The 21,809-nt window shown below is 38.9% G+C and overlaps 1 protein-coding gene across 3 annotated transcripts; it reads right to left on the minus strand.

Annotated features, from left to right (window-relative positions):
* Positions 1-9,016: 9,016 nt before the first annotated feature.
* Positions 9,017-21,249, minus strand: LOC101863274 (MOG interacting and ectopic P-granules protein 1). 3 transcript variants are annotated; one of them, XM_013084175.2, is made up of 2 exons: positions 21,108-21,249; positions 9,017-12,871 (listed from the first exon to the last, which is right to left on the minus strand). In XM_013084175.2, the coding sequence occupies exon 2, from the start codon at positions 12,863-12,865 to the stop codon at positions 9,668-9,670; it is 3,198 nt and encodes a 1,065-aa protein (XP_012939629.1). In that variant the 5' UTR covers positions 12,866-12,871; positions 21,108-21,249; the 3' UTR covers positions 9,017-9,667. The 3 variants fall into 3 exon arrangements, with proteins under 3 accessions (XP_012939629.1, XP_005101313.1, XP_012939631.1); XM_005101256.3 differs by lacking the exon at positions 21,108-21,249 and adding an exon at positions 20,834-21,046; XM_013084177.2 differs by lacking the exon at positions 21,108-21,249 and adding an exon at positions 20,557-20,695.
* Positions 21,250-21,809: the final 560 nt, after the last annotated feature.

Here is a 21,809-nt window from a genome sequence, read left to right on the forward strand (position 1 = left end):
TGTTATCTGTGCCCGACTGTTTTGTTATCATTTTATTATCGTATAATTTCTGCTTTATAGTGGTGTAAGTAAACCCATAGATAGAAACCTGACTTTTCTTTTCATTCTTTTTCCATCAAAATAAAACAAAATGAAAAAGTGAAAAAAATTACAGAAAGAACCTACAGTAAGCTACTCCTCAAGTTGTGGAAATATGTAGGCCTACTTATTATTAGACTAAAACTAAAACGCAACTTACAGTTACTGCCAAGAAAAAGTTTTGTTTTATTAATGAATACTGGTACATGTATTCGTATCTTACATGATGTGAACTGATGGCCTTTTGCGTCTTGCATAGACAATCTTAACCCTATCTGTACATTGTGTTTTACTATCGTATCCATACGACGTAGGGAACTCTGTGCCACCACTTTCCAAAGAGAAAATCTACTCGTTAATCGGCTCCATACGGTACGCTTTGCACAGCAGTCTTTCAAACTGATTTTTTGAGAAATACTGCAAGTTTCAGAGATCTTTGTACTAGAAGTATTCTAAAATGTGAAGAATGCAACCCCGGGGGTACAAAATGACCCCAGGGCATACCGATAGGGTTAACGTTAAAGCAATATATGCACGATACAGTTTTAACTGGGCGGTAGACAGAGGAAGTAGATTACCCTTGTACTACTTCCCTCCCTTTTGATCTTGATTTTCTTATGCTCTAAAGAAGAGACATCGTCAATATGTTTGGAATCGAAGGTGTAAGGGTGAATCTTATTTCTTACTCTTTTTGTTGTTGTTGCAGAGGCAGACGAATTCCACTGTAAGTTAGTGTAAGGCTATCCCTACTGTACGTTCAATCCTCATTTTCTCTTTACGTCACTGAATATAAATACTGAATATGAATGCGGTATCAAAACTGTACAGTGCAGCCTCTCTATAACAACCTTTGATAAAACGACCACCTCCTGTGTATAGCGACATGGTGCCCAGGTCCCGATTTTTTCCTTAAATAAATAGGCCTATATCATAAGTAATATTTTTTGGTCGCCTCTCTATAAAACTCTGTAACATTTTTGTCTGGTTATAGAGAGGCTGCACTGTACTTTATATTATTACATATACCCATTCTTGGGAAGAGATACTGTGGAGTACACCGTATTACAAAGTAAGTTTTGGACCTGGTCTTCTGTGATGCAACAGTCTTAGTTCACTGACATTACTGACAAAAAAGTACAAATCCTTCCTATTTTGAGACATGATATTGAATATATATATATTATATCGAAATTGTCATCTATTAATTCTTATATTATGTCAGAGTCAGGGGTCTAAATATATAGGCCTACTATCCGTACGTCGTGTTTTACTATCGTATCCATACAACGTGGGGAATTCAGCGCCACCACTTTCCAAAGAGGAAATTTACTCGTTAATCTGATCCTTACGCTTTGCATAGCAGTCTGTCAAAATGATTTTTTTGAGAAATACTGAAAGTTTCAAAGAGATCTTCGTACTAGAAGTATTCTACAATGTAAAGAATACAACCCCAGGGGCTACAAGATGACCCCAGGGCGTACGGATATATATGGTTAAAGACCACTTGATCTTCGATTCTCAAGAGGGGATAATTTTTATCATGTAGGTATTCTACTGAGATGTTGTACAGTACGGTATTCCTCTCAGTCCAGGTCGACCCTGACAGGTAGGGTGCGCTGCCCGCCTCCTAAATGATAAACATTTTAAAAAATTAAGTTGACCTGATCAGCTTTTTTTTTCCTTTTCTGATTTCAGGTAAGACTAATATTAGTACATGTAATAACCTTGAAACAGTCAACAGTAGGGTTTATAGATAGCCACTTGACTTTGAATTTAAAGAATTCAGGCACAACATACATGAATACATGATGTATGTAGTAGCCTACATGATCCAATAACACTCCCCCATCACTATGCATTTCAAATGCTTTGTTTCCTTCTGACCATATAAAATGTATTATTTTTGTTCAGAATTTTTACCCCTTTGCTGTGAACCAGTAGCTCTGGCTAGAATAACAGAGCCTCAGCAACTTCAAGTAGCTGTAACCAGTGACTTGTTTTTTTTAGCCAGTTTTATGGCACTTGCAACACAATGTCATAGAGTTGGAGATTAGAGGTGTTATAAGATACAAGATAAAAGGAGACGAGATAAGAGAATAGATGTTTTAATAGGAAGGAAGGAACAAACCACACCAGAGCACCCGTCAATCACCCATGACTAAGGACTTTAAGTGAACAATGACCGGAATGAAAAGTGCAGTAGGACCTCAGCCAATCAAAGACTAAGACTAGGACAACTTCTCACACCTGAGTTGAGAAGCCTCCACATGCGTCGTGTTTAACGTTATATGACCACTTGTTTAGTACACATGTATAATCTTTTCTTTCAGTTTCTTCAGGGAGACCAAAAAAATGTGTGTTGGGAAGTTGTAGGCTACATGATGTATCAGGTATCACAATCAGGGTGAAACAAGTCAAAATTTGGGCACAACCTGAACCCAAAATGAAAGTGTACTTTTGATCAAGTCCTGCATCTTGCAAAAGCAAAAAATGCATTTTTATAGTTGTAGGTCACCAGAGTGCACACCAACCATCTATTGCAAACTGAGGCCAGCAAGCAGTGATTGCACTGAAGAGACAACATAAAAATAAAAGCATAAACAGTACTGCGACTGCGAGGTACAAGTTCACCTTTTCATTCGGCACTGATTAGTAATTTGATGAAATATATTAATTAATTGAATTAGAGAGTGCCGCTGGAGTGGAAGGTTCTATACCTTGTCTTTCCCTTTGTTGTTTCTTTACTCTTTTCATGCAAAAAATCATGGTGGATTGTACCGATGTCCAATGTGCTTCTCTTTACCCTGAGATAAAGAAAGATAGAGCCCACGAAAGATATTCAATATCTTCAAGTCAATAGGACAGAGCCATGTATTATGTAGGTAGAGAGCCATGAAAACTCCTCAAACAATGCAAACAGGAAAAGGGATTCGAACCAGGGCCATTTGCATCATTGTAGTGCAGAATAATATGAGACAAAGTGAACTTATGAAAATGCCCAATTAAATAGGCAGTGAACATGCACAAGTAGGCCAACCAACAATGAGCACGGAACAGGATGGGTTGGGTCTTTTTTGGCAAGCGTTTTACAGCGCTCGCAACTACATACGGTCAAATGAGCGTATGGAACACATTAAACATTTTCAGTTTATAAGAAATTTTGAATTTTGCACGGGTAGCGGCCGCAGCCTACTCTCATCAATTTTGAAGCACTAAGGGAACATAAGTGTGTGCAACTTGCACATGTGTGACCTCTGAGACTTTTCTACCTTGTTCGAGAAGGCTACATGTAGATCTTTCCTACCATAACATCTGGGGTGTTGCTGAAAGACAGCAGTAAAAAGAAGCCAAAGAGTAGCAGTAGAAAGAGTCAGGAGCCTAGAGAAATGAATGTGATTCAGGAAAAAAAAGCCTCAGAATGTTACATTTTTCTCCATCTTTTATTAAAATGTTGTTGGAAAATGAGTAACTCACTGAAATATGAACATGAAAAAAAATTAACGTACCATACATGACATAGTGTAAAATATTCCCTCATCCCTCAGTTTTCCTTCAAACGACAAAAACGAAAATACAGGACAGCATGAAACTACTATGAAACTCACTCACAGACATGTTCAACACAAGACAACAGTTCGTTTTTACAAACATCATCTTACTCTTTCACAATGTGCAAAGTTTTTCTTCAAGTCAACTTTCCATTGTTATTGTATGACTTCCATGTAAAAAATTCAGACACAACTACATATCTCAATAAAAAAAAGACAAAAGACTTGTCTCATTTTTAAAATTGATAAACAATATGGTACCATACTGTAACCAAATGAATTATGGTAGCCATATTGATGGTGCAGAAATTATCAACTTACACAACCAAAATGAGAAATCAATAAAGGCCTATCAGATGGTAAAGAAGGATCAACTTGAAATTCACCCCCCCCCCCATACATACATACAAACACACGTGCGTCTTGCTCGTGATTGTGCACTCTTACCCCACCCCCCACCGAGGAACAGTAATACTCCATATCAGACTTTAAAAATCAATGGAACTTCTGAGAAAGCAGTAACAACCCTTCGAGCTTGAATCCTGTTTGCATTGTGCAGGCAACACTAGAAAATTAACACAAAAGCGCATTGTCTCAAACTGTCATCTGTGATCAGTGATACATAAATGTTGGACCCTTCTCCAAATCTGATGACTAGATTACTGTATTAACTACACTGCATAAAAGTATCATCATCAGATGATAACTGCATGCAGGGCTGTCACATTTAAGTGGAATACACGATTTTGAACCTCCTTCCATTATTTCCAAGTTCAAGCAAAAAAGGAGAAGGAAAACATGGCAATAGCCTATAATTTGATGATTGCCCTTCAATATAATCAATAACAGGGTGATATCAATCAGTTTTAAGGTATGAAAGGTGAAAAAAAAGTATACCACACCCTTGTTCCAAAAACAAGAAGAGTAAAAAAACATGTCTTGTCAAGTCACAGTAAAGCCGAGGTTTGCATTTTCAGCTTACAGAAACGCTACATAAATTGGAAGGACAGACTCACAACATGCCCTCAGTAAATGTCAATCCAAACAAGGTTTAAAAAACAAAAAACAGACAGGAAACCAAGGGGAGCATGAGACAGAAATAGAAAGAAAAAAAATTGTGGTAAACTTAATGTTTGTGTGTATATACTTCGCTAACACCTCACTGAATTGTAATGAGCAATCAGCTTGTTCACAAAAGGTTTACAATGAGAGATGGGAAAGAAGGCCAATGATGCTCCGACAAGCTCAAATAACTCACTTGAACAAGAGCTATTTTTCACCCAACAACTATTGAAGCCTGACAATTTTGGGGTATATTGCCGGTATATTGAATTGTTAACCATGTCAAGATTGTGAAAGCTATCATAATAAAATAATGCAACAAAAGAAAAAAATGCTCTCATATAAAATGAAAACTGCATCTAAATTGCCTGAAGAGTTTTTATTTTATTAAGGTAATATTTTAAAAAGGTAGCGCCTGGGGGGTTACACAATTAAAAAAACAACCTTTTAGCGCCCAATTTGTAATAAAATAATGTAACAAAAAATAACTGTCTGCACAGAGTGTTCATGTTACTTTTCTCTGTGTTACAGAACATTTTCTGAGTAACTCAGAAACCACATACAAGCAGCTAAATTGTGGAAGCATAAAATCAAGTCTCATGAGTAGGAGTACATGTGATGCATTTTGCAAGTGGTGCGACAGTATCCTGTTGCTACTATCGTGCTGTCTGAAGTCCACACTAAGACTTTTCTCACCTTGGGTATTGTTATACCTGCAACTAATAGAATAGATTTACTGCTACTATTCCACTAGACTTGGAAGAAGAAGAAAGCTATTCTGATTCCTAAGCTATTCTGATTCCTACTTTCACCTAACTCCCCGAACTACAGCCCCATTCATAGATCTAGCAGCTTCTAGTAAGTTTTGAGGAACATTGTGGGAGCTTAAGCCTTCTAGTCCACTATCAGACCCTTTAAACACTTCAAACATGTTTCATTTATGTCTCTAAAAACGACTGCGGCTTTGTTCCCGTTCACAGAGCTTCTACCGCAATGCGGAGGTGTCCGGCTTAGTTCCTTGCAGTTAAACAAGTAGGCCTATTGCACTTGACTTCATCTAATTTTTAAAGGAATGAAACAAGTGGCTCAACTGTGGGCTTACTGCTTCCCATACCATCTAACCGAAAAACACCTGAGATATCAACAGCTAAAGTAATTTCCGTAAATACACGGGATAAGGCCACCAGGCACCAGTGCGTCCTATAAATACACGGGAATAGGTTCTAGTGAATTAATGGGACAGGCTAGGAAATAAAATGTGTACCGATATCAAGTTTTAGGCCCAAATAATTAAATGGGAACTTTTCAAATTTCACCTAATAAGCACAGTTGATATTTATCAGGGTCTAAGTAAGAAGGAACAAGGTAAAAAAAATTCAGGCATATTTGTGAAAACAACAGATCCAAACGAGTGCCAAGTCAGGACTTTTGGAAAGTAGAAATGAATTATAAACAGAATGCTTGGACCCTCACCATAATTTTTATAAACATATAAAACTCAAGAATGACTGTGATCTCAGCTAAAACTAAACTTTGGATTTAAGAGCAATCACTTCAATTATGTACCGTAATGAAAACAAATTTAACAGAGCAAAGTCAATTATTTCAAACATGATAGAGAATGGATATTTTCAAACGTAATCTCCCTTTCCAGAGTTAGGTCGGTTAATCTCTTTCTTGATATCAACACAAAGGTAATGAGATGACACAAACAGAGCGAAGAGGTATCGACTAAATTTTTCTCATGATTGAAAAAAGCATAAAAATAGAAAACAAATGTTTGGTCCCTGTGAGACACAACTGTACACAACAGCTGGAGTAATCTAAAGCTGCATGCTATTTAGAGAATAGTGAGCACACTGATAGGATCAGAATCAGTCCCCCACTTAAAAAGCTTGCCCAGAACAAAAACCTCTTCAGTCTCTGCCAAATGGGGGAAAAGGCACTATTGTCTCTACAGGAAGGAGTTATCTTTAATGGAAAATTTTAATTTTAGTTTTAGATGGGGGCAATCAAATAATTTCTTTTCCATTTGATACCATTGACTTTTTGGGGGGTTCAAGTTCAAGGTAGCCTACTATTCTCGCAGCTTTAATTTTTCAATTTTAAATAATACGTACAAAAACATGACAAAGAGAAAAAATGGCAACAGAGCGATGGGAATGCCATAACATAATTTAAAGATATGAGTCTGAAGCCAGTTAAAAATTTTGTTCTCAATTCTTGTCTCATCAAGCTTACTATTATTACTGTTAACACTTAGTATCTTCCCCCCCAAAAAAACTCCCCCACACCCATGACAAGAATAAGAAATGCAAAACAGCCTCACATTTTGAAACGTGTGCAAAACAGGTAGCAAGTAAGCCAACACTCAGGATGAGGGGAGTGAACTCATGAAATTAATATATTTTGAAAATTGTTCACATTCACAGCATAGTCAGTCATTTCCAATACTTTTGGAAACAGAGTTCAAATTATACAAATTTTCTCCTGTAGATCAAAAATTGTGTTTGAACAGTACAACCTCAGCTATATCTAATAACAATCAGTTCAACCATAACAGAATGACATTTTTAAAAAAAGGCATCATCAATGTGAGGTATCAAATACAAACTAAAGGATGCAGGTCCATTCACTTTGGATGGCAAGACTTTCTGAAGCATTACTTTTAAAAAAAAAAACTCGTAGAAGGATGGGGCAATTGCTGTGGAAACTATCGCTAAAAATTTATACCCCAAAATAATAGCGTGTAGCCCTAGACCCCAACATCTACCTACACAAAAAGGTCAATGACTGACAAATATATACACCACCAAATAATGAATGATGTCACACTGATTGTAAAAAAAAATAAATATCATAACAATATTAACTCATAAATGTTTAACATTCATTTGGCTGATTAAATATGACTGATGACTTGCTAGAAAGCACATTGGCCACTCAGTAATATAAACCGGTACGATCAAGGAAATATTGTGACACTAATTAACACTCTTTCCAAACCACATGGGATCTTTCGCATCTTTAAAACATGAAATCAGCATTCCTCCAGCTACCACCACACAATTGTTGTCCACACCTGGGTCCTTCATTATTATCATCCATTCAATTTTTTCCCCATCAAATTCAGCAAAAAAGCTGCTCAAAAGAAGCACTGATTGTGCACTTCGACCATTTAGGCAAACTTCAAAAGTTTATAGCTTACCTCTCAAAATGCCACCAATGATGCCAGTATACAAAAGGCACTTAATCAAACACACGTAACAATCAGTCTGTCCTCTTCACTGACCTACACTATAAAAAAAACAACAACCAAGTTGATTTCGGGATGTCATTGAAACAAGGCGGTAATCATGCATTGTCACTGAATATTTCTCAGCCATATACATAAAAATTTGGATTATCGAATCTATAATTACTGTATCAAAATCTTATTTTTGACAAGATGACAGCTTACACATCTACATCATATTAAGGCAATAATAAAACTTGTTTGTATCATCAATGAAAGGAGACAATCTAGCCAAATGTCTGCGTGCTGGGCAGGGCAGTAATCTCGCACAACTAGCAGAGAAATAAATGTCAACTGGTATTGGATTTGATAATCAACCCTTCTGCAAAGGTTTAACCTGTCACTTTTTTTTATAAACAGAAGCCCGAAATACTAGATGTAAAATATGAAGAATTCAGGTTTGATATGGATTCATACAACATCTAGCAACACAAAAGTTACAGCACAAACAGAAAATACACTCCACTTTAAAAAAAAATTCATACAGATCTTACTTGTCATTAAACAATATTTCAAAAGATGACTTAAATTTAAATTCAATGTGATCAGAACCGGCATTCAAGTTCATGCAATAAATAATAGCAGTAATATGAACATTTGACTAACAATATACATCATATAGTACAACACTGAGAAGACCATTTCCAAAACACGTTAACAACAGATCACCATCATTTTAAATAATATTTACATAACCAAAATTTGGTCTCTTGGGGAAAAAGCAATGCTTTTATGGATTGTATTTCACATTAAGGTTAAAGGAAAAATGGAATGAGGTGCAGTGACATTGACAGAAAAAGATTCTTTTTGTTTTACAGAAAATTAAGAAATTTTAAGTGCCCAAATGACAGTTATTAGCCTATTACACCAACACCAAACTGCAGACAGAAACTGCTGGTGCAGGAAAAAGCAGTACTGGTAGGCCCTACTTGGTGTTCTGTAATTAAATCAAAATTTTATTTTTAAAGACTCTATAAAACCTGACCAAGCAAAATAGAAAAAAAACAAGGTGTGTGTGTGTGTGTGTGTGTGTGCAGGGGGAAAATAAAAATACAGGCAAAAGACTGGACTAAATAATACCAATCACTGTGAATCATTTTTATTTCTAATGGATTTCTTACTCTGATGCATATTTAAATACCCCTAAAGCGAAAGACAAATGCTACACCTGACCATTTCCATCAAATACAGTTAAGTTTTGTTTATAGTCATTCAAATTGAACTGCACGATAATGTACAAAAATCCATCAACTCACCCTTCATCTAACCTGCAGGCACTGGTTTATTCAATAATCAACACAATGTGCACAACTATAGGCAGGACATGAACCCAAATTACTGGGTCAAGTGCTTCAAATAACAGTGACTCAAGCAAATTGCTACTACTGTAACATGTCTTCTAACAAAGAAACATTATCAAATTGATCCAGCACTGAGAGGCAGAAGCAAAATGTATAAATACACATTTTTTTAAAATTCGCACAGGGTGACACAGAAATATACAAATACATGTAGTGACTGGCCATCATGTGTGCCATTTTTCAAGACAAGCTGTACCGGTACCCATAGGAAGATATATGTCTGTTCTCAAGAGACATTTAGTTTTTGCAAAAGGGTCAGAGTGAGGCCACTGTATCCGATATATTTTCATTGTTTTGAATGAGTCAAAAAATGAGCTAAAGCCTTATGCCGACCTCTTCCTTTTCGCAGCCCTTTCATATGAGGACAGTGGTCCCATTTTTCGTTTTGGACCAGGAGATTTTTTTGGTTCACCAACATCGAGAGCCCCCTTTCTTTCACTTTCACTAGCATTTTCTGTTTCTCTGTCTTTGTCTTCAGTTTTAGGACCTGCAGCTATTTCTTCATTATCATCATCAATTTTGACAACCTCGGCGTCTCTGATTTTTTCAGCTTCCAACTTTTCACGATACTTTTTGATGAATGATGCTGGTCCCATGCGGGGACGTTTTCCATGTTTGGTAACAACAAGTGGTGGTGTCACACTTGGCTTGTCACTTCCGCATTCATCATCCGATGAATCAGAGATTTCCACAAGGACTTTCTCTGGTTCCTGGACATTGAAAGGGCGTTTTGTCCATCTCTCAATTGTATTCTTTGATAAGCGAGCAATTTTGATTGAGAACTTCTTGAGATGCTTGTCTCTCAGATGCTTCACAAAATAGGCAGGATGGAATCCAGTTTCCTCGCACATGGCACAATTGCGAGTTCCACTGGGTGAGGAGAGGCAAGTGTGCTTCATAAGAGAGGCCTTGTCAATCACGACCATTCCACACTTCATGCAAGTGTGGTGCATTCTCATGCAGTGGCGAGTGAGGTCAACATTGCGTCCAAAGTTCAGATTGCACAGGACACAAACACTGCCTTTCAAGGGTGCTGAGTTTCCTGAACGCTTTGAAGAACCTTTCTGAGACTGCTGTGGCGACGACTGAACACTTGGACTTCCTTTACCTTTAATGGCACCAGAGATTGGATCAATGTTGCCGTGAATAAATTTAATATGACGTTCTACTTCAGCTCGAGACCCAAAATGACTTCCACAAAACATGCACATCAGGGCATTGATGTAGTGCTGGATCTCTCGGTTGTGAACAATGCGCATGTGAAGAAGCAGATTCAAGACTTGATGACCACAGGAAATGCACTTGCCAACAACACCTTGTGTTTGGTTTTCTTCTTTATGAGTGTCAATGTGTTTACGCAGGCCCTGAGCGGTCCAAAATCTGACGTAGCATGTGGCACAGTAGAGAGGGGCTTGAGTGCGCTCAAACAAATTAAATGGAAGATCAATGCGATGGGCATAAAAGAAATGAATCCTCAATGCTTTGCGGTCCTTCACATATCCTCCACAAATCTCACAAACCTCAAACCCCCCAGCTGTATTGGCTGATCCGTGCTGTGCTGGTCCATGGGTTGGAATGTTTTGTCTGTTGTTCAGCATATTCGCCACAGTGGGTCGCACACCTTTAGGTACACTGTTCTCGTTGAAACGCATCGACTGCTGGTGGCCCCGAGACTGTGAGGGCAACCTGTTCATTTGTGATCCCTGCAACTGCCGTGGGGCTATAGCTTGGGGGAGCCGCTGATTGGCGAGCTGCTTCTTAGCAGCAGCAGCAGCTGCATTTTTCTGGGCAGCCAATGCTTGAACTTGAGCTTGCTGTCTCCGAGCCTCTGCTAGAGCTGCTTGTTGTTGAGCATGTTTCTGTTGCAATAGTTTCAAATTCTTTGGGACGACAGGCTTGTAGAAGATATTTTCTAGGCACAAATTTATTTCAGCACCCGAAAGACAACTTGGGTGAAGATTGAAGTGTGGCCTGAACTGTTTCAAACACCTCTGTTTGTGTAAGACCACCTTTTGTTCCTGATTGTTCTCATATGGACACATATCACATTCATAAAAGGCTTTCTTATCATATACTCTTGGCTGGATATTGTGCTCAGCTTCAACATGAAACTTGTATGCCATTGGCTGCTTGGAAGTGAATTTACAATGAGAGCAATGAAGAAGCTTGTTCTCCTCATGTGGGAACTGCTTATGCAAATAGAGAACATTCGTAGATTCTGTCTGAAAGTGGCACGTTTTGCAACGCTTCTTCATCTTCAGCTTGAGGTGACCAATTGTAGCATATAAATCTTTCTCTATCTCTTTCAGTTTTTCTAAATCTTCCTTCTCTTTTTCAGTTAGCTTCTCTTCATCATGTTTCTTTGACTGAATTTTCACAAGCTCATGATAAACAGATTCTTTGATCAAATCAGATCCAATGTCAAAGAGAAACTTTGCAAGTGGGCCAAGGTCTGACGATGGGTTAGGCTTGAAGTACTTGGGGCGTGTATTGACACGATTGTGAATTTCCCAGCGAATCAACTCAATCTGATCGAGACTAGATTTTGGTTTCGGGGGAGCTACAGCTGGAGCCATAACAGATATGTTGGAAGAGGAAGTAGGGACCGCATTCTGAGCTTGAAGCCCTCCTGAGGAGAGCATAAAGCCAGAGGGTAGAGATCCCATACCAGCTGAAGCATGGCCTGGCATGAGACCAGCGACGCCTCGACCTGCAGGAAGCATGTTTTGACTGAAAAGGCTGGCTTGAAATCCTTGAGTCATAAGAGGGAGTGTGGCAATACTGTTTGAAACAGCTGCGGGCACAAACACAACATTTTGAGGAGATGAGCTGGAGCTAAACGGTCCATTCATGTTTATAACTTTTGATTCTCCAACAATTTCAATGTCATCATTGTTCATTGAATCTTCATCCTTTGGAAGAGAGCTCTTTGACTTATCAGAAACAGTCACACTGGGACCATTGCTCACCACAGATACATCTGCAGCCTTCTTGTCCGTACCATTCCATTTACTTTTGACTTGATTTTCTTCTGTCTTTTCACCAACGGCCGTTGGTTCTGAGAGACAGCGTCCAGTTTTAGAATCTTCTGCACTTTTTGTCTCACTTGTTCCTGAGATCTGTTTCGCCTGCTTGTCTGTAATAATAGTTTCTGAATCCTCTTCAGCACTAGAACCCGACACAGCAGAGCTTATGGAGGACTTCTTATCAGACAGACTAGTCTCATTGTCAGCTGTGTCTGAAGCATCCCCCTCACTATTCTTGTGGCTATCTTTATTTTTACCATCACCAGGTGAATGACAATCTCCATTTACAACAGGCTTGTTGCTCGACTCCTTTGGGACATCACCAATTTCTTTTCCCTCTTCTGCAGTTTCACTTTCTGCAGATCCATTACAGACAGTACCATTTTCAGAAGACTGTTCATTGCTGACAGAATTGTTGGTTCCATTGCTGAGTCTCTTTCTCTTTAAACTTCTTGGCGACGAGTTTCTGGAATCAATGTCCATCTGATTTTCCATGTTTACCTGAGAAATACAGAAAAACTTTATTTTTAGCCTGAGTAGACCAGCAGAATAGGAGTACATAAAAACTGACAAAATTCATGGGGGAAAGAGAGGTACTCAAAGGACAAATTTTTAAAAAAGGAAAGCAACTATGACACAATGATAAGTGATGAGGGGATTTGATAATTTTGCAAACTAAAGGACTCAATGTGGTAAAAAAATTCCCATGAGGCCTTCAGAAATCAAAATATTGCTGAACCTGCTCTTACGACCACCTGTACAAACACCCCCATCCATTTATCTCCACAGTATTCTCCACCTAAGATCTCGATGCTTGGGAGCAAGGAAAAGTGACATCTGAGGCGAGCGGGATCTTAGTCAACGCACAGAGGGGAGAAACCACGGTGACTCATGTGGGAAGCCCATAATCTGTAAAATGGTCTCTCCTTTCTTTAAAATGTACTGCAACGATGTTTTATTGTCATGATCAATCACAATGGCATAAGGTATACTATTTTCCCGTATCCAATCAAGAGAATATCTACGCTGAAGCAAATTATAACTTCCTGTCTCTGACTAAGCTCCCTTGCCTGTTGCAACGTACCATTGTGTTGTGACTGTAAAAAATAAATCCAGTCTGTTGAGCAAATTCGGGCATGTAAACAAATGCTGTAACGTACAGGAAAACCATGCACAGAAAAAAAGACAGATAGAGAGACCGAAGAAAAAGAAACAGTTTTCATTTTAATGTTCTCTTCAAAACCATTCTGCATTATTTTAAGTTCTTTTTTGGTTGTTCAAATTCAACAAACAATATCTCATTTAATCTTTCTTGTAAACCTCTTAATACAGTCGGGTCTGTCGTAGCAAAAACTGTCCATGCCGGAATGTTCCCGCTCCCCCTCGCTAAATTCCTCTATTATACATCTGGCCATGCTGGTAAATCTTCACAAGCCGAAAATGGAGTAGGAGTGAAAGTTGACCATTGTGCTTTACTGCCCTGATCATATGACCAACTGAGGAAAAAGTTCCCTGAATGGTTGTTACATGTAGGGGCTGGGTGGTATTGGTTGATTCTTTACATCGCTAGGTGGGGATAAGGGTGGAAACATTGACGACATTTTAATCTTATCTGTTTTTAATGGGTCAAATAGCAGTCACAACGAGATGCAAGCAATGGTGGTGTGGCACTGGATCAGTAAGAATAACTTAATGCATGCCATCATCAAAGTGGCTAGGATAGCACTTGGTGTGCAACTTCTGACCACTGCTGGCCGACAAGACAGGCAACCCGTGATTTTACGAAGAACGGTTGGCCCTTTGGATACCCCCCTCCTCTCTAAATTCCTGTGTCCACTGTGGAAAATTTTTTCTTGCTCCCTTACAATGCCATCGTGGATTCTTGGACAGGTTCCACGGTATAATATTGTCGTGGGCCAGTTTTAAAAAGTTATTAGGAAGTTTTACAGCACATGCACACAAATCTAGGTTATACAAGTGACAAAGATTAGAGGTGGGACTAGAGAGTAACATACACACACACACACACAAATGAGATAATAAGGACGACAGGTATTTGATAGTCAGGAAAAAGGGAACAAACCACATCAGAGCACCCTCCAACCGTCTACAGCTAAATGTTTACTTTCAAAAGATTGTTACATATGTGTAGAAAAGATACATAATATATCTTTATTGACCAGATTCTGGCACTTTGGTTTGGTGCTTCCCTGCGTACACACACGCATACAAACACACACTCTCACATAATATACAGATTCAACGGAAGGAGAGATTCTCTGTTCTTATTTAAAATCTCTTCTCTATTTCAAGAGACCATTGATAGCACTTGTGCTGTGGATCATTACATGCTTAGCCTATCCTATTGTGTACATCTTATGCATCTGATCAGAACCTTTGTTTCACACCAACACCAGTGTTTTTAACACGCGCAAGACATAGAGTGTCTAAGTGTGTGCCAGGGTCAAGAAAGGTCAGTCGGGTGGCTGTAAGTGCGCGTGTCTGGGGGAGGGTGTAGGCACAAGCATTTCGGGTGTGGAAAGTCAGCAGATATACAAAAATGTCACAATCATATCCACCTTCTAGCGCCCCCACCCTGCTGGACAAAAAGATGTGTAAAATAAGAAGAAAACTTGTCCGAGTAACAAAATTATCAAACATACCAAATTATAAAGATAATCTTTCAAAATGCTAAAATATTTAATTATATGAAATGGATAAAAATATACTTTTAAACTGAATTTAAGATATGATTGCATGATTCTAGGCATGTGCCATAACTAACTTTATGTGTAAGGAATAGCGAACACAAAAGAGGGTCGATGCCAGCTTTATCTGATTGCTAACAGTATGTCTTGGTCTATAAATAATAATATTATTGATTACAATAATTTTGTTTCCTGGTTTTCACAAAGTGGAGCGCACAATGATTTCAAATATTTAAAAAAAAGAGATAACAGCACCTTTGGAGGTGTGATCGCATGCATGACCTTTGAAAGGTTTTTTTTTTGTTCAGTAAAGTATGATACGGAGAGTAGCGTTTTTAGTCCCTTATTACACCCCAGAGGGGGGTAATTTATCTTAGTGATGACTCTTTTGTAGTAAAATTTGTTGTTGCTTTGTTTGGTTTATTTTTTAACCGCAGATTTTAAGTGAATCTAATTATTGATTGTGGGATCTTAGGTGAAGACTACAACAATAGAATTAAACCGAGTATAGTTATATCTAACAAGACTCAAACTCTTATCCACCCCACCCTACCCTCTCCCCTCATCCGATATGGTTTGGTGTTTCTTTAAAATAGAAAATATTCATCATTATTGTTGTTGAGTATTGATTTAATTTCTAATGGAGCCTCTAGATATCTACATTTAGACAACAGTAGCACCTAATTTGCACACACAATGGAAAGCAACTTTAATTAAAATGTAATATGTATACATACACACACACATAATAATTATATATATATATATATTATAAAAGAATAAGAATACTTTTTAAAAATTGAGTATCTCGGTCTTTCTGCAGAGGTGTTGTATCCCTTTCAGCCTGGGTTGGCCTTTGCAGGTAGCGCCGGAGCCAGCCTCTTATGAATGTTAATGATCTAAATTGTATTGCTAGGGCATAAAAACACTTTCATTCAAATTTTTTAAAAGGAAAACAACTTAACTGTGAAAACTTCGGTCCACTGCAGGATCATATCGGTTCTTACACTTAAATACAACACAGGTGCAAGGCAGTTTTATTAATTGACTTGCCTAATCTCAAGGACTTCGGAATAAAACCCTCTTTCTTATCTAGATTTCAGTGTGTGAGTCGGGGATTCGCGCAGCGCAGGTAGAAAACAGTTCCGCCGCGAGAGAGGGGCTCCTATCAGGCATGCGGTGCCGCCCACAGGGCATCCTCCATTACTTTTAATCTCCTTGGATATCCCAAGTAGTTATTCAGATATTGCACATTTTGTGAGGTAGGGTATAGATCTAATTTTTAGAAAATTAGTTTTTAGGTTTAGGATACATACAAACTTGAAAAAAAAAAGACAAGGATTCAATTGTTTCTGGGTATTTATTCATGGAAAATTTATTTCCAATTTGGCATTCAGTTGACATCAATATGTGTCACGACGTGGTGGGATAAGGCGCTCGTCAATTTTTGGGCATTGTTGAGTTATTAGTAAATAGTGGACCTATCATTTTAAAACTTGTTAGGTTGTTTTGCTATTGGTGAAAAATACCCATTTTTCTTCAGTAGAAGTCAAGATATCTGTGATTGAATAAAGTGGGGTTGCCTGGTCTCTAAGGAAGAATTAGCGAGAAAATGACCGCCAAAGTTAGGTTATTTCCATTGCTTGATAGTCTGTGGAAACTGAAAACTTACATCTTACATACGTTGTTTGTGCCTCTAATCAATATTTTTTCAGTAAAATCCACCAAAAAATGGACAACAATGGTGTTAAGTCAAAAAAGAAAAATTCGATAAAAAAAATTACCAAACTGACAAAAATGCCAGTTTCTTCTATAATTTCATTATTTTGATGAGCGCCCGATTTCACCACGTTCCCTCACATCATGATTAGAATTCAACGGTAAAACATAGCAGGGAAGAGAAAATTGAAAACATGCTTCAAGAATAAATTTTAACGCCTTTTAAAAGCAGTTTTCGTTTTACACTCTTTAAAAAATACCCGTCACAAAATTATTCCCAAGAGAATATTTCGTCGCCCATCTCACAAAAGGGCGTATCGTCAAAATTACCGGTTTTGAGTTAACACCACCATAGTATGTCGGGTAGTGAGATCTATGTTCTCTCAAAACGGCGTATTGATATCTTTAAAAATGGCGGAGTTACGAGCAAAAACATTTAGCCCTATAGCTCTCGGGCAGGAAGCTGCATCTCACATAGAGGCGTATGCCTTGTTACAACACTTTGTGAGAATATATACGCCATGGTATGAGATGTTTCGTTTTGTTTTCTCACTTGTAAATGAGGGGGATGTGTCTCTTTCATGTTTAGTAATCTTGCTAATTCTTTTTCGCTGGATCATTGTGGGACTTTTACACACTTCCTTACCAATACAGTCAAACCTGTGTAAGACGGCCACCCATTGTCAAGGAGAAAAGTGACCGTATAAGACAGGTGGCCGTCTTAGGCAGGACTGATCAAGAAGAAGAAAACAAATTATTCCTATCAGAGGTCACAATCGAAAGTAGCCGCATTGTTGTTTTTGTTGTTGTTGGTGGTGGTGGTTTGTATTTTGTTTGTAATTTTTATTTTGTTGCTGATTTTGCAAAAGGGTGACAATAAAACGAAATGTATCAGACAAGGAAGACCGAGTGCGAAGTAAAAACAAACTCCTGGGTCGCCACCACTCGGAGAACGAGCGACGTTTCTGTCACAAGTTCATGTTGACGTCCTTTGTTACTTTGTTACAGACTGGGTAAACAGTGACCACTCATCTCGCTTACGATTTGTGTTTAAGTTCTGGGCGGAGCTTATGGGTTATGAGGGATCACACGCTTACCTCACCAGCAGCTGAAAATTGGTAGCTATTGGTCAACAGTAGGAGGGGCCTACGCAACATGATCGGTTGGAGGGACTACCTAAAAACAGCGACAGGGGATTGAATTATGACGGCTTGCCCACAACGCCTGGGGCCAAAGCACAATTTATGACTAAACGAAATGGAGTCACTAAGGTGGCCGTCTTAGACGGGTGTTATTGCTTAGTGTGATAGGGGTTGTGTGTTGAAATAAGGTGGCCGCGGCCGCGTTGGACAGTTGCCCGTTTTACACAGTTAAATTATATAGAAAAAACGCAAGGGGGGAAACGGAGAGTGGCCGTTTGTACAGGTGACCGTCTTATAGAGGTGGCCGTCAAAGGAGGTTCGACTGTAGTTCAAGTAGACACAAGTTGTTTGGGTACCTGTGCTTTAAATTTCATCCTTGCTTTCAGCGTTTGAAGTTCATGCACCCATAAAGTGATGGTATCTTAGCTCAATTTGTAAGCTTATAAACATTCACTTTTTAAAATATTTTCTACTAGTAAAAGTTTTAATTAGGTCCATGAGTCCCCAAAGATGTGGTATTGCAGAAAGTTCTGATTATATTGATGGTTTAGATGCAGACCCGTCTTTCAAACCTGGTTTCTGTGTCATGCAAGAGGGACATATTTGCTGGAAGGTGTGAATTGCTCCTGTTTTATACTATCATACAATCACTTTGTGGAAGAAACAGGCTCATGTGAGCATGGCAGTCTTAAGAAGAACCACATAGCATTGTGAGTAGAAAACGGATAAAGCCAGAAGAGAATAACTCTCTTGTCGTTGGATATTGTACTCAACCTGAAAATGTCATGGTAGAAGGTGCTGCCAAGGAAGTGACTGCTCAGAAAGGTCCACAATCTAATAAGTATAAAGAAGCTAACCACAAAGGACATTGTGGAGAGGAGTTCCTTAGCCCTCTATACATAATTAAAAAACCTCACCAGTTGAGAAACTTGTTGGTGATCTAGCGAAACCAAGAAAGGAGAGCCAATGTGTGTCAACAATGAAGGCCAGAGCGACTGAGTAGGGAGGGTGTGGCATGCGCAGACAAGCAGAACGCCTTGCGTGATGCAGTATGATTTAGTCCCCACCACGCCCCCACTCACACCTTACACACACACACATACACTCACGCATGCACATACGTGCCACTCCATTCGCAAAATTATACCTAAAAAATCTAGAGAATGGAAACCGTTCGGAGAAATAGAGTTCAAGTTTATTTTCCCCAGCGTTCGGAGAAATAGAGCCAGTCATTAAGGTCATTTTTGTCAAACACAAAAAAGTGATTTTTGCCATTATCAGCCTGTACCTCAAAATGGTCTGTGGCGACTTTTCGTATCTTTCTTTAGGCACACACATTTTTCGAACACTGTAGGCCTATTGTAAGAGAGTGACATTCTTCTGATTGCAGTTCCAGAAAAAAAAGGTTCACGCATGGACATAACATAAATAAAGGCACTAAAACTGTAGAAAATCAATTATTTTCAAGAAAATTTCAAATCTAACGGTAATTTAGATTCAAATTATGGGTTAAAACAGGGGCATGCCCCCTGGTAATCCCCCACATTTTCTTTTATTCCTATGGAACCCCCCGATTAGTCCAAAGCATGTCTAGATCTAGGGCCTATCTTGAAGAAAAATCAAATATTTCAAAAACGAAGTGTATACAGATCCGGTAACCAGTAACAAAGTCACGAAGTATACAGACCCGGTAGGGGAACTCTTTTGTGATTTCGGGAAGATTCAGTGCTCAGACCCGGTAGAAATCTAGTGTGTGTGTGTGTGTGTGTGTGTGTGAGAGAGAGAGAGAGAGAGAGAGAGAAATAGAGAGGGTGACTGCTCGATTGAAATTATGACATTGTTCTTTTCTTCAAATTGCGACTCCTCCAACTCCAAAACGGAGGAAAAACGATTGTTCATCGAAAAGACATCCGCAATCTTCATTTAGACTAGATCTAGATCTAAGATCTAGGCTAGCCGCGAAACTAGATTAAAGATTTATGTCTGTCTGCCTAGATCTAGACCTAGGCCACAGATCTAGAAGAATCTAGGTCTACCCTGAGCCAAGAGGGCGCAGAAACTCTCCGAAATCACAAAAGAGTTCCCCTACCGGGTCTGTATACTTTGTCACACTTTGTGACTTTGTTCCCGGTTACCGGGTCTGTATACACTCCCTTTCAAAAACCCTAAATCTAGATGATCTAGTCACTTGGTAAAAAAAAATAGCCCACCGCCCAATTCGTTTATTTTTAGATCAAGATCTAATATCAAAGAAAGGACTTCCGGAACGAGCGACCACAGCCACTATGACTATGAGACAGAGCAGAATTGAGGGCTAGGGGAAAATCTAGATCTCTAGATGTAGGGGTAGGGTTAGGGTTTGGTTTAGGGTTAGGCCTCTTCTTTATTGTGTTTGATGGGGTGGTTGCTCATTACGGAAGTCCTTCCCTACTTTGTCTTTTTCTTTAGTCCTGCCCCCCCCCCCCCCACCCCTCCCACCAGCAGTGCAGTCCCAGCTTATCCCTCTATTGAAATGTTTCAAAATGAAAACAAATAGACAATAGATCTACGGCCGATATGAAGTTGTCAACAATAGCTAATGAGCCTTTTAGAAATTAAAAAGTCTAAGATTTCATACCTTCTATACTAAGACAAGTTGTACTAGATCTAGATCTAGATCTAGATCTACTAAGGCAAGCAAGCAATGTTCAAAGTGAAGGGAAAGGGGCAATTCACTTTCCTTCCTGACCCTGATCCTGTATACTGTATGACCAAAAAAGAATCAGATACACATATTGGCAAGTTTCTACTCCGTTGTGAAGTAGATCTAGAGATTAGATTATCTAGAGAAAGTGGATTTTATCCTGGGGACCTTTTAAGTTTAAATAAATCTGATAACAAGGAGTCAAACACACTTCAGATTCCAGAACGAAAACTATTGAAAGTTGGATAACCCGCGTCCAGTGTCCAGTCAACCCTAGGAAAATCGTATCCGACACAAACTAAAAGCGATTACCGACCCGGTGGTAAATACCCACACCGTCCCGTCATGCGTTGCACTGGCAGAAGACAGGGGTAGTAACCCATCAAAAAGTATCGTCTAAGATATCGACAACATACCCCTCTAAATTTAAGAAAATTAAAAAGTACACATCAAAATGAGGCCATAAAATCATAAAATGTTCTTACCAGTCAAAATTATGTTAGAATAAACACAATATTAGAACTTTACATAAAAACGCGAGTCACACATGACAGCTTCACTGGGCTGACGGCGAAATATGGCGGACTTTTGTCACGTGATTCGGTAGGCGCCCACCACTAGGCCTAGGCCGACGTTAGTGAGCTGCATAATTATTGTTTCAGCCAATGAACGCAAAGATAGGCTCTGCGCATGCGCTTCTTCACTCTTTCATTCCTTCTCTCTCTCTTTCCTCCTCTCCAAAGCTTTGCATCACAGATAGCCAGACAGAGCATACATACATACACACGAACTGATGTAGGCAGACTACTGTGTGTTGGCACGCTCATGACACCAGCTGACGTCACTATGACATGGCCACCAACCTCACCATCTTCAGAAGGAAAAAAAGGAGGGGAGGGGGGGGGGGGGGAAAAAAAAAAACAAAAAATATATATATTTATTTATATATATATATATATATATATAATATATTTTAAAACACTGTGGTGTGTGGTCCAATGTTTATTATTATTAGTCTTCTTTTGTTTTTGCTTAGCTACCCCGGGTCCTCTGTGGCCACGATGCATACTGAGTGCTTTTGCTGACATACAGGATTCAATGATAGGTGACATTCACCAATTTGGCACTGTTTTATTTATTCATTTATTTGTTTTTTAAAGAGGGAGGGGGCATAAATTATATCAGAC

Source organism: Aplysia californica, unplaced genomic scaffold (genome assembly GCF_000002075.1).
Source record: "Aplysia californica isolate F4 #8 unplaced genomic scaffold, AplCal3.0 scaffold00276, whole genome shotgun sequence".
Classification (NCBI taxonomy): domain Eukaryota; kingdom Metazoa; phylum Mollusca; class Gastropoda; order Aplysiida; family Aplysiidae; genus Aplysia; species Aplysia californica.

Excerpts from the sequence above, each read along its gene's own strand:
- LOC101863274 (XM_013084175.2), bottom strand. The coding sequence starts at position 12,865 with ATGGAAAATCAGATGGACATTGATTCCAGAAACTCGTCGCCAAGAAGT.